At 29.6% G+C, this 12,753-nt stretch overlaps 1 protein-coding gene across 1 annotated transcript; it reads left to right on the top strand.

The window, feature by feature from the left end:
- Positions 1–8,501: 8,501 nt before the first annotated feature.
- LOC113377602 (malate dehydrogenase, mitochondrial-like) lies at positions 8,502–12,074 on the top strand. The gene is made up of 5 exons (XM_026617973.1): positions 8,502–8,786; positions 9,084–9,291; positions 9,363–9,559; positions 9,645–9,881; positions 11,668–12,074. Exons 1-5 carry the CDS (start codon positions 8,721–8,723, stop codon positions 11,986–11,988), a joined length of 1,029 nt encoding a protein of 342 aa, XP_026473758.1. The 5' UTR covers positions 8,502–8,720; the 3' UTR covers positions 11,989–12,074.
- The last annotated feature ends 679 nt before the right edge of the window (positions 12,075–12,753 follow it).

Below are 12,753 nucleotides of genomic sequence, written 5' to 3'. Positions count from 1 at the left end.
TTTGGTCTCGTTTAATTCATAATGACTTGAATCGTCGAGAAAACATAAAATTATCAAATCGTTTTTTTTCGCTAAACCATAAACTCCTCCGGAAAGTATAAGTAAATGAATGTATATATGCATTTTTTTGTAGACTCAAGAAGAGCTGCACCGATTTTAAAAATTTAAAATCCAGTTGATGAACATCAATAAGGATCGTGTTGATTAGTGCGACGTTCGGTTGAGCCATTTTTTTATAATTAACAGATAAGCGCAAAATTTTTCGACAAAAAAAATCAACAACTTTTTGGGAAATATCAATAGAAAGTCGTTCTGTTTAGTTTTTGCCAGAGCCGTTTCTTCGTAATTAATTGTAATTTTTTTTGACGATTTTATTGAAACATCCTAAATTTATAGGCTTACGTAAAGTGGCATAATCATGAAAATTCTCTAAGGTTTGAATAATGAGCTACTGGTGATGTGACCTTGTAGCAGGTTGGGGAGTTATATTAAATAACTTAAATATGGTTAATCACAATTACTGGGTGCAGAACTTTTTATATTTTTATGACCTATGATCTTTTTATTCGCTTTTTAACTTATATTAGTAAAAATATCGTTTTTCCAGTGTTCATTGCAAATCAAATTTTGTCACTTGTCTACAACCTATTCATTAATGAAAAAATTCTTATCGTAAAGTATTTGTCACACGCGGTCAACAAAAAATTCTACTACTTCTCGTAATTTTCGGTGGTAGTTTACGAATAATGTCATTGACCAATTCAACTCACTTTTGAAATTCAGACTTATAGCGTGTCGCGTATTTCGTAATGTTAGTTAAAAATTTTAGTTAAAAAATATTTAAAATTAGTGGTGCATGGCATTTCGTACCTTTAAAAATTATAAGCATCATTTTTTTTGAAAGTTTAGAATTTTTTAGAAGCGATCGCGCTGCGTAGCTGTTTTAGAGACGAAATATCGAAGCGCCTGAACGCCGCGTTGCACTCTAACATTATAAATCTTGGTACGGAAATGTAAAGAAATTTTGTACTTATTATTAAAATTTCTATAAAATATTTGATAATTATATGTACATATGGCTAATGATAAATTTTGACCGCTAAATGACATTTTTTAAAACTTTTTTTTGTTGGATCTCCGAAACCGCTGGACCTGGCTTGCAGCGATTCAATTCTTCATGGCGTCAATACAAATGAAATGATTTTTGAATAATTTCAATACGGTCGCTCCGTTCTCTCAGAAACAGAATTGCCATTTTTTTGCACATTTTGTCCCATATCTTCGAAACGGCTGGACCTGCCTGTGCGAAAAACTAATCAGCACGTCTCCTTATCAGTACGAATCGAATGTTTCCTAAATTATGGAAATCGGGTGATTCATATACGAAAAAATCCTGATTGCGGGATAAATATTGCTCCAAGAATGATCTGGGACGCAAGGTAGAAATTCAGACCTGTCCGCGACGGATGGTTACCTTAATTAACAATAAGGTTTTATTCATATATATAATTAGATAATAGATTAACAGATGAATAATGTATTAACGCTTGTGTAGTTTTAAGTTTTGTTAATGATAAGACTCAATTTATAATAGTTTTACTAGCCACAACATTAAACGAAACACATGATTTACTTACAAATAATTTGCATTTAAACTTGTAAACGAAATCATTAAATAAAAGAATACTTACATTAATTACCCTAATTTGCATCAACCTAATTTATCTTAAAAAAATACATTCCAGTCAATTTATTTGAAGAATAACTAAACTTTTTTAAATATTTTTATTATATTGAGAATTTAACATGGAATTAATTTTTCAGCCTCATAATCAGTATGTTTTATATGTGATCGGCTTACGTAATTCTAAGAAATATAATTCATTATTGTTAATATTATGACGGGAATTTGTATTTTATTTAAATAGCTAATTTTTTATGAGAATAATTTTAAATAAGTTTTCAAATTTGATTTTAATCGTTTTTGTGCAATTTGGTTATAGACGGGTAAATATTCAACTTATTATTAAAGATTTCGGTCCCATGAATCTATACGTTTTGCTAATATAATTTTGTAATTTCGATAATCACAAATCATGGTTTTTATTTCTTTATCTGTTTCTGTTTTTTGTATAAACTATTTAGTATATTATATTATATTATCAGGGGCGTTTCATCCGTTGAAATTTATCAGAGCTTAATAAGTGCACACTTGAGGACTACTTATTGAGATTTAATTTATTTACTTGATTTTATTATTTTGAATTTGTTTTCGTTTATTTTAACCTGATTTGATAATGAGTTGCAAATGACATACATCGTTCAAACAACCAATGAATTCGTTTTAATAGTTAAATAGTATAGTAGTAATTTGGGAAAATGTAACGGCAGAAATAACGGATAGATTTCCAAGAACTATAAATATTAAATAACCACATCAACCAAAAGCTTGTGTATTGCTAAATGTTTACAATATATTAAAGTTTATTCATGAAGAATAATATCTTCCAAATGGTGTCCCTTATTTGCGATACAGAGGGTTAGTTGATCCCTGAAGTTTTTCATATCATCTGTTGTCATTTCAGGCGGTATCTTTGCCATTTTGGTCAGTGATTGCTTCTTTTGAGGCATAGATGGATAAAGGACAATTAGTGTACACTCTTTTTATCAGGGTGGCCCAAAGACAAAAATCACACGGCATTAGATCGGTTGAAAGCGCTGGTGAAATAAAGCAGCCGGGAAACATCTGCTTTTATGTGATCTGTGATCCCGGTCTTATTGCTCCAATTTAGGTTGCTCGAAGGTTCCCATGCTCAAAAATGCAAACACCATCGAAGAATGACCCGACACGCACGTCTTTGAAATTATTAGCTACTAAAACTTTAGTAATTTGTCACTCAAAGCATCAATACATTTTTTCACCTCCATCCATATAGAAATAATGGTCGTCGGAAATTCATCCATTATTCTGCTGGACCATATAGGAAAGACTGGATACGGGATACGGTTGTGCCACGGTATGGTAATGACAGTTGCCATAACTGATTTTCAGATAGAGTCCAAAAAGAAATGTATGATTGTTTGAACATGTTTCCATTATTGCATTCAGTGCATTATTGCGACCTACATTAGCTCTGTAGACCGCGTTGCTTTTAAAGAGTCAAAAGAAAGTTTTTTTGTTCGATTTATAATAACTAGATAGATTATTTTGTTTATAATTTTGCTATACGCTGAACATTAGTACTTAATTACGAGTAATGAGTTTTTGTGTAGATAATTCAGCTCGATCATAGCGATGATTTGTCTCCAAAAGTGTGCGTTGGATATGGTTGTGACAAATTTTGTGGTAATACAAGGCTGTGACATGTTTTTTGTGTCTTTTTTGGTAGAAAGAAAAATCTTCACAATTCTATTGTCACAATTTGTTGTTAAATCTCAATTTTTCTATATTTTAGAGTTTCCTATATAATTTTTCCAGCGTATTATTTGCAATTGGCAGTAAGTATATAAAAATCAACGATTTATAGACAGTCTTCGGTAACATAATCGGTATTATAAGTTTGCGCCAAACAATCGAAGAGGTCAAACTCGATAGCAAAATGTAGAAAAAATCGTTTAGAACAATCGAATAAACAATCGACAAGGTCAATTGCATTCACCTTAATTATATATTCTTCTATATCGTGACATTTTTATATGAATTATTTACTAATCATTTGCATAAACTCATACTGAAAATTTTTAATAAATAATATTTAATATAAAATTGCATAGAGAATCATAATCAATTGCGACATTATATTGTACCTGCAAACGTTTTATAGAAATGTGAAATACACAAAGACAAAATGTTGAATAATGAATTTGTATCTCAATTTAGAGTCTACTACGTAAACATACTTAATATCCTACTAAATCGAATCCAATAACATCGTTATGTAAATTAGTTAGTAAATTTCCTTAAAATTTCTTTTCTGATTCAATTGATCATTCAAATTTAAACATTTTGGAACATGCATAAGGGTCATGTTTGCGATGGAATAATTTCGTTATATCTATTTGTGAGAAAAAATTTAATTTCGTATGCATGTGCATAACATTTCGAAGGTAATCGTAAGCAGAATAGTGTTAAAAACGAAGTTAAAATTAAATTCAATTTTCTCGTCAAGATATTTTTTTTGATTATAAGTGAACATCAGTGAAATACAGGTATAGGAGATAAATAAGGTAAATGTTAAGGTAAAATAGTTAAATAAGTTTATCAATTCAAATAGTTAATTAATTGGTATAAAACAAAAGGATAACTGTACATTTTGAAAATTTGTTAGTTTACGATACACTTATAAGATTTATTATCGAATAGAGGCACAATTTTTTTAATTCAATCTTCAAATGTTATTAAAACAAATGGTAACAATATAATATTTAACATGCAAGAAAAGTTTTAAAATCTTTAAAAACAATAATAATTGTAATGAAAATATGAATTCAAATATTATTAACAATATTTAATTTTATTAATAGGTAAATACAATAATAATAATAACAAAATTAATATTAAACATTGTGATGATAGAAGTAATTGAAAATGATAAATAATAATAATACTAACTATGATGATAAAAATGATTTACTTTTGTCCAATACCAGATACGGAATCACAAATCATTAAGTTAGTTTCCAAAAGTGATTAAATTTCATATTACAAAGAAATGAATTTAAATATAATGTTAATTTGAATAAAATGTTTATTTCAATATAATGTTTTTTCGAATTCTCTATATTGGGATCCTTAGATTTATCTTTCAAAAGAGATCCTGTTGTTTGTAACATGATCATAGCTTAAGATGAAACATGTTTTACAACAATGCATTTTGCATGATATTGATAAGAAATAGTAATATGCCCGAAGGCAGGTTCATGTTTTGAGAGCACCACAAATTTATGATTCCCCTTCCCTCCCGTGTTTATTATTACCATTAGGTACTATTAATCACTTTTTGCAATCTCAAATCAATCCAAACTTCTGCTTCAATGCTTCCTGGTCTTGTGCTTCGGCTTTCAGTTCCCTGTATATTCTCTTCTTGCAAAAGTCTTCAACTCTTCAACCATCTGAATTTTTTTCTTCCTATTCCTTTCAGTCCTTTTATTTTACCTCCGACGACATCATGTAGAAGGCATCCTTTTTGCAGAATGGGTCCAATTCAATTTCCTTTCCTTTTAATGATCGTCCTCAGTAGAGTTTCTTCTTCGCCCACTTTTCTCAGGACTTCTTCATTTGTTAGTTTATCTGTCAATTTTATCTTCTCCATACGTCTCCAGCACCTCATTTCAAAACTCTCCAGAAAGTTTTTGTCGGCCTTTCTCCGATTCCATGTCTCTGATCCGTATAGAGGTAGGATCCAGACATAACACTATTTTATTTTATTTACATGATCATTACAATTTTAAAAGAAGTTTAATTTTTTAATATGTTATTTAATTTAAATAAATTATTATGAGAATTACGTTTTATTTTTTTTTTTTTGCTCAACGAAATGCCAATTAGTCAGTAAAAATAAATACATTGAGATATTTTATCTCGGACACCACATTTAAATGTTTATCTATAATCGTGTCAACGACACCATGCTTCTATCTCAACAGGTTGATGCTCTTGTTAATCGACTTAATAAGTTAGAAGACATTCTAATTATCTAAAATGTAATAGAGAAAAATCAACATTATCAAAATTATGAAATGTTGACTTTTCAAATTCTTTATCTATCAAGGTGATAATAATCATGTTCTAAATTTCTTCGACTTTATAATCCATGTCTCAGTATCGAAATAAAAAAATAAATTGGAATTACAGTCTGTAATTATTTGAAATTTTAACAATTTCTTTCATATTACATTCGTTATACTATCATAATTTAGTATTAATTGTGTTCTCTTGATATAGATTCTACATAAGTATCTTATTATGCATACACGTACAATTTTTTCTTTGTCTTTGATACTGCTTCTTGTTTACAGAAAAGGTCTTAAATATTATGAGAAATTATGCGAAAAAAATTAAAATATTCCATAATTTGAAGAAGCCTAAAATAAACACATAATATCAAGCTTATAATAATCCTTATAATATCATGACAAAATATTATAAAGCTCTCCTTATTGTATTTGTATGTTGATTCGGTTGTTATTTGGGATCGTTGTGAATTCAATATTTCAAAATCTTGCATCCGTAAATTAATATTCATTTCTCCACCTGAAGTAAAAGATATGAAATCAACTCAAATAAATATTTCAAATTCTATCATTTCAACTTTGTAAGGTATTGTTTGTATATAACTTTTCTACCATGTTCTACAAAGAATGGATCAACGCATTTAGATGGTTGAAAAAACATTCGATTACTCGATTCTTATGAATAGTTTGAAGAACCCATCAATTTTGGAAAAATCAAACCCTGCGGTTTTAGTGCTACGTACTAAACACAGAGGTTGAAGTCGAAAACTGTAAATCCACCCATTCAGTGCTACCGAGCGCTGTCGCGCTTCTAACGTTAGATCCGGAAAATGTCCTTTTTTTCTTATCCATTGATAGTTCACTTTTGGCACGTTTGCAAATATATTTTTTTCATTTTTCATATACTTTCTGTATTTTTTTTGTCAATGAATATGTAGTATTCAATTTCTGTGTTTTTATTATCATAGTATAAAATATTCTGAAGAGAACGTTGAAAAAATTATGAATATCGGTGTAATGTAACAGAAATGGTAAATATTATTCCAGTTCATATGTGATAAATATGTACTTTTTACTGGCATTTTTGGCAAATATTGGTAAAATATGTATGGCACTAAATAGGCTCAAACTACAAATTTTGGCAAAGCAGAATTTTTGAAGTAAAACTTCTTTAGGCGCGACTAGGGTGTAAATCCGTACAAATGCAACGGAAATAGCGTTACGCCCGAACTGTACGTGATTCGCTCTCGATGAAATCATTTCAATACAGGTCGATTGTGATTAGTCGTCAAGTATGTGAAAAGAGATCTGTCGTTGTATGCGTACCGGCATCAACGTTGTAGGTATGCGTACCGATATCAACCCGGAAATCGGCATAGATAAATAAACATATTAAACTTACATCGTAGTACAAATCTTGATTCAATGAAAAATGCCTGAATCGGAAGAATATTTTACCCTGTTTTTGAAAATAATAAAACAAATTAAACATTTGTGTCGTGTACTAAACGTAAGTTTATTAGAAATTATTTCTATATTATTTGTAGTTTCTATAAATCTTTTAAAGTTATTAAAATGGAAAATATTTTTAGGCAAGACAGATATTACAGCTGTTCAAAGAATGAGATTAGGTTGTATTATAAACCAAGAGCAAAAAAGCGGAAGGGAGATATTTGACAACCTAATATATTCAGCGAAAAAGTAAAAAAAATACAAGCAGTCAATAAATGTACGTTAATTTTAATTACATGAAGTTTTTCAAACACAATTACGTGATGAGTGAAGTTGCGAAAACAATATTTGTTTAGGCGTAGTTTAACATAATCCACTTTGAACGAATATTATAAAATTTATTTATCAGCAATTACTTCATTTCTCTAATAAAGGGTCATTTCTAAATGCTAATTACAATGAAATACGATCATGTCATATTTAAAGTATGACTTTAATTATATTATTGTTTTTAAATATTATACATATTTTTAATGCTATTATAAATATATAATTTATAATTTATCATTATATAAATGTGTATAACGGTTGACACTAATAAATGTGTGCATCACGAGTGTTACCATATTACTAATAAACATTATTCAAAATTGTTATATGATGTATTTATTTTTACTTAACTTTAATTTGCTATTTTGCACAGTAGCAAATCAGTTTTACTCCAATCGCGTGTGAACCTTACGCGCACTCGTTTTTTTACACTAAGTTTTGGATTTGATGCTTATGATGATTTGTATCATTTCTTATGCAATATATATTGAACGAAGTTTAAATTTTTTTTTACTAGTTTAAGGATATGTAAGTACTCATGTACAGGAAATTTGAAATGAATTATTTAAAAACTTGCAAATTTTTATTTTTTTATTTTGCGTTTGCGTAATTTTTTTAGTTCTCAATTCTATATTGTTTGTATGCAAATTTCAAATTTTAGTGATCGATTGGTATAATTTATTTTTGCATAATTATATATTTTTATTTTTTTCTGTTTATAACAAAGAGATTTAGCAATTTGCTTAATATTTGTATTGTAATCATACCTGAAATACAAGGACATTACCATAAGATATATAGAGGTAGATAAATTCAAATATAATATATAGGAGGTTGGTTGGTTTAAAATGTTTTTGACCCCTAGCAAATGTTCGTGTTCGATATTTGATGATCCATTGCAAATTGCAATGGCCTGAAGCGCCTGAATCAGGCAACACTCCCATTGTGCAATTGCTGAGTTGCTGACTTGCTGACTGTCAGTCGGGTTGGCACTTGTCACTTGACAAAGTAGACACAGGCAGAGTAGGCAAAGTGTGACTGGCACTTGTCAGCGTTTGTCGTTCCCGAGTGCTAGATTAGGTTATTTAGGATTGTTGGCCGATATTCCATCATCTGGGTAGGCTAAAATCAAGGATCGGAAAGACGATCGAGACGAACAACCATACAAAAATATTTTTTAGAACAAAATCAATAAAAATTTCAAAATGTTATCTCGGATTCTAAAACCTCTTTTAAATGGATCTACTAGAGCGTTTTCGACTACAAACAAGGTTAGTGTCTGCTGTTAGTAATAGTTTTTGTTGCGATTACGTTTTCTCGTAGTTTAAGTCAATTTTATTCAGTCCATTAATAATGAATTTAATATGTTATATAATATGTATTTTGAGGTTACTTGTTTGCTAAATTGGAGTTTGAACCTTGTTTATCAATTTTATCAATAGCAATCTGCAAGTTCAAAGTTGCATTATAGATAAATCAAATTTAGTAAACAATAGATACGTTTATTTTTAGAAGTTTATTAAGTATAATTTGAATTTGTCTGTATTTGTTTTTTTTTTTTTTTTCAGAATAATGTCAAGGTTGCGGTTTTGGGAGCCGCTGGTGGAATTGGGCAACCCCTTAGTCTTTTATTGAAACAGTCCCCTTTGATCAGTCGCCTGAATTTGTATGATATCCTTGGAACGATTGGTGTGGCAGCTGACTTAAGTCACATTGAAACACCTGCCAAAGTATGTGGTTACAATGGCAAGAAGTTTTTGTGCAAGGCTTTAGAAGGTGAAGTTTGAGAAAATTAGTTACTTTTGTAGACTTAAAATAATAACTTATAATTTTACTTGAACTTGCAGGAGTGGATGTAGTCGTCATACCAGCAGGCAGCCCTCGTAAACCTGGTATGACTCGTGATGATTTGTTTGACATCAATGCTTCAATTGTTGCTGAATTAATTGAAGCTTGTGCCAATACATGCCCCAAAGCTATCATTGGTATCATAACTAATCCAGTGAACTCCGTAGTTCCAATTGCTTGTGAAATTATGATGAAAGTAAGAAATTTGTTATTTTTCACATATGAATTATTTAGTAGCAATAAAAACATTGTTTGATTTAAATAATGATTTGTGATTACAGCACAAGAAGTTTGATCCTCGCAAAATATTTGGAATCACCACTCTCGATTTATGCCGTGCCAATACTTTCATTGCTGAAATGAATGATTGGGATCCAATGGATGTAGACATTCCTGTCATTGGTGGACATGCTGGTGCAACAATTATACCTTTGCTGTCACATTGCAGACCACCAGTAAAGATGTCTGATAAACAAGCAGCTGAATTCTGTAAACGAGTGCAAGAAGCAGGAACAGAGGTAATATTTTGATACAAGTATTTTATTTTGCTGCTTGTGATAAATCTATAAATTTAAGTCATGAATGATTAAAATAGTTTATTGTTGTTTGATTATTGGCATGTCAACATTTGAATGATTATTTTTTATAAGTGCAGTATATTATGAAATAATTGGTTTGATTTCACAAAGGGAAATCTATTGAATACTGTAATAACAGGCTGTCTGCAAAACTTAACACGCATAGCAGAAAAAATGTTATTGCTTGCTGTATCATTTTATTTATTTTTCCTACTCCCCCATCCTATTCCTTAATTCCATTTTTCCTATCCTTGTGCAGGTGGTGAAAGCCAAAGTTGGCTTCGGCTCTGCACAATTGTCCATGGCATATGCTGCCGCGCGAGTTATGTTAGCAGTTGTACGTGGCATGAAGGGTCAGAAGAATGTCATTGAATGTGTTTATGTGCGTTCGAACTGCATGAAAGGTGTTGATTATTTCTCAAGTCCAGTTGTATTTGGAAAGTGTGGCTACGAAAAGAGTTGTGGTATACCAAAATTGAACAAATTTGAAACAAAGATGCTGGAGAAAGCACTGCCTCAGTTGAAGAAGAGTATTCAACGTGGTGTTGATTATGTTAGGAAGCCAAAGAAGAAGTGTGGTGGAAGTGGAGGTAAAGGCAACAAAAAGTGCAAAAGCATATGCAAATCTAAGAAACCCAAATGCAAAAAGCCAAAGAAACCTAAATGCAAAAAGCCAAAGAAACCTAAATGCAAAAAAGATAAGAAATCCAAGAAGGGTAAAGTGGAGAAGCCCAAGGAGACTAAAAACCCACAGACATTGGACTGCTTGTAGATCCATAATGTCAAAATTAATTATTTGGCTTTAAATTCATAATCGTCTTTCCGATCCTAACAATATTTTTTGAATATTGAAAATTTTATATTGCTTTTATATATTTTCATATTTTAAATATTTTTAATTGTTGAATTTGGTATAGTTTATTTTTTTAACAATTTTATATGGCTGAATAATATCTATTCAATTATAGATCCTGGATAATAAACATTCCCTTTTGAAAAGTTCATTTATTATTGACGTTATAATTTCTTCACACAATATTTCTTGTGTGTGCATGGGTATAATAATCATAGCATGTGCATTTAATATATTATAATTTATTATGCTTACATTTATAATAATGTGTTTCTCATATATTAGGAAGTCAGCAGAGTTGCAAAACTAAGTCGGCTGAATCTTGCTTCGAGTAATTAGTTGTAGTGTTAGTGTAAATGTGTGCTTGTAATGATTTGTAAGTTCTATTTGTAAATAGTGTCTTAATTCATAATCAATTTTATTTTTTTTTGTTTAGCATGTTTAGTCTTTCCTATATTGCAAGATCCACAAATAGAACTTAAGATATTCTATTGAATTGTTCTCAGATATTTTGTGAATCTTTTAATGAGACTCAATATTCTAATATTCTAATTATATTTTATTAAAATTAACAGTATTTAGTATTTGATTTTTTTTTGTTACAAAAAAGATTATCATATTATCTTGTAACATGCATTACATTGCAGAATATTTCTTATTAACAATTTGGTATATTTTATTAAGTGGATATGGATTGCTATGGGTGAAATGATTGAAATACTTCGAGTGATGTCCTGATGTATGATCTGAATTTGTGAGTTTGAAATGGAGTGAAATATTAAAGTAATTTAAGTGTTTTAAAAAAAAAACTCAATTGTCCTTTGCTACTACTACTACTACTACTGTGACTAAGATTGTAATTTTTCTATGCAGGTAGTGAAAGCTAAGGAGGGTGCTGGATCAGCCACTTTATCCATGGCCTTTGCTGCAACAAGATTCGCTCTCAAGATGGCTAGAGCTTTGAAAGGGGAACAAAATGTTACTGAATGTGCCTATGTTTACTCGGATGTGGTGCCAGACATAAAATACTTTGCAAATCCTGTTGTTCTAGGTAAAGAAGGCATGGAGAAAAACTTGGGACTGCCAGCTTTAGATACCGCTGAAAAGAAATTGCTGGATGATGCTTTACCCCAATTGAAGAAAGAAATCGAGAAGGGAATAGTTTTTGCTCAGAAGTTTTCAAACAGTTCATAAATATCCATAATTATCAAATTTCATATTTTTCATGGAAATAATTCATAAATCAACAAAAGTTTTTTTTTTTAAAAAAAACTAGTGTATCTCAAGTATAAAAATGGCATGTACTACTTTGTAAAAATGAAGTTATAAACTTATTTGCTAGATTATGTGAACATTTAAATCTTGGGAACTCGCCACGAAAATATCAAGCCATACACAATTTACAAATTGTACCTGTGATTTTTATGTTTCCAGTGTTTGTCTTTTTTCTTTCATGTTTTATAAATTTACTATATGAAAATAGATTTAACACAGTACAAGAATTAGTTATTGTGGAAGTAATATGAACCAATATAAATTAGAACTAAATGATTAAATTGTTTAAAAAAATAAAATTTAAATTTAAATAATACTTAATTACAAGATATATATGAAATATTGTACAAAATTGATTTTCTGTGATTAATAAAATTTGGACAATTTTATCTGGTTTATTTTTATTGTAATTTGTTCTATAAATAGTTCCATTAAGAATTAACTTATAACAATTTATTATATAGAATGTTTTGAAGAAATATCATTTGTATAAAAATGATATTTCTTTAAAACATTCTATTTTTTAGACAAATAAATTTATGGGGCTACAAGCAAATATACTAATCTATATAATAATGAAAATAAAATATAATAATCTATAATCTAATATAATAAATGTTTACTTATCTATGATACTAACACCGTTTATATTCAACTAGTTCATACATTCACTTTATCTGCATT

Source organism: Ctenocephalides felis, unplaced genomic scaffold, assembly GCF_003426905.1.
Source record: "Ctenocephalides felis isolate EL2017-DRISC unplaced genomic scaffold, ASM342690v1 CF-g0.4_SCAFFOLD_01886, whole genome shotgun sequence".
Lineage (NCBI taxonomy): Eukaryota > Metazoa > Arthropoda > Insecta > Siphonaptera > Pulicidae > Ctenocephalides > Ctenocephalides felis.
The sequence above is the reverse complement of the archived record's forward strand: the minus strand, read 5'-3'. Positions and strand labels throughout refer to the sequence as shown.

Bases quoted from the DNA above. Each gene is read 5' to 3' on its own strand.
- LOC113377602 (XM_026617973.1), top strand. From the start codon at position 8,721: ATGTTATCTCGGATTCTAAAACCTCTTTTAAATGGATCTACTAGAGCG. The intron at 8,787-9,083 runs GTTAGTGTCTGC...TTTTTTTTTCAG, and splicing joins CGTTTTCGACTACAAACAAG to AATAATGTCAAGGTTGCGGT. The intron at 9,560-9,644 runs GTAAGAAATTTG...TTGTGATTACAG, and splicing joins CTTGTGAAATTATGATGAAA to CACAAGAAGTTTGATCCTCG.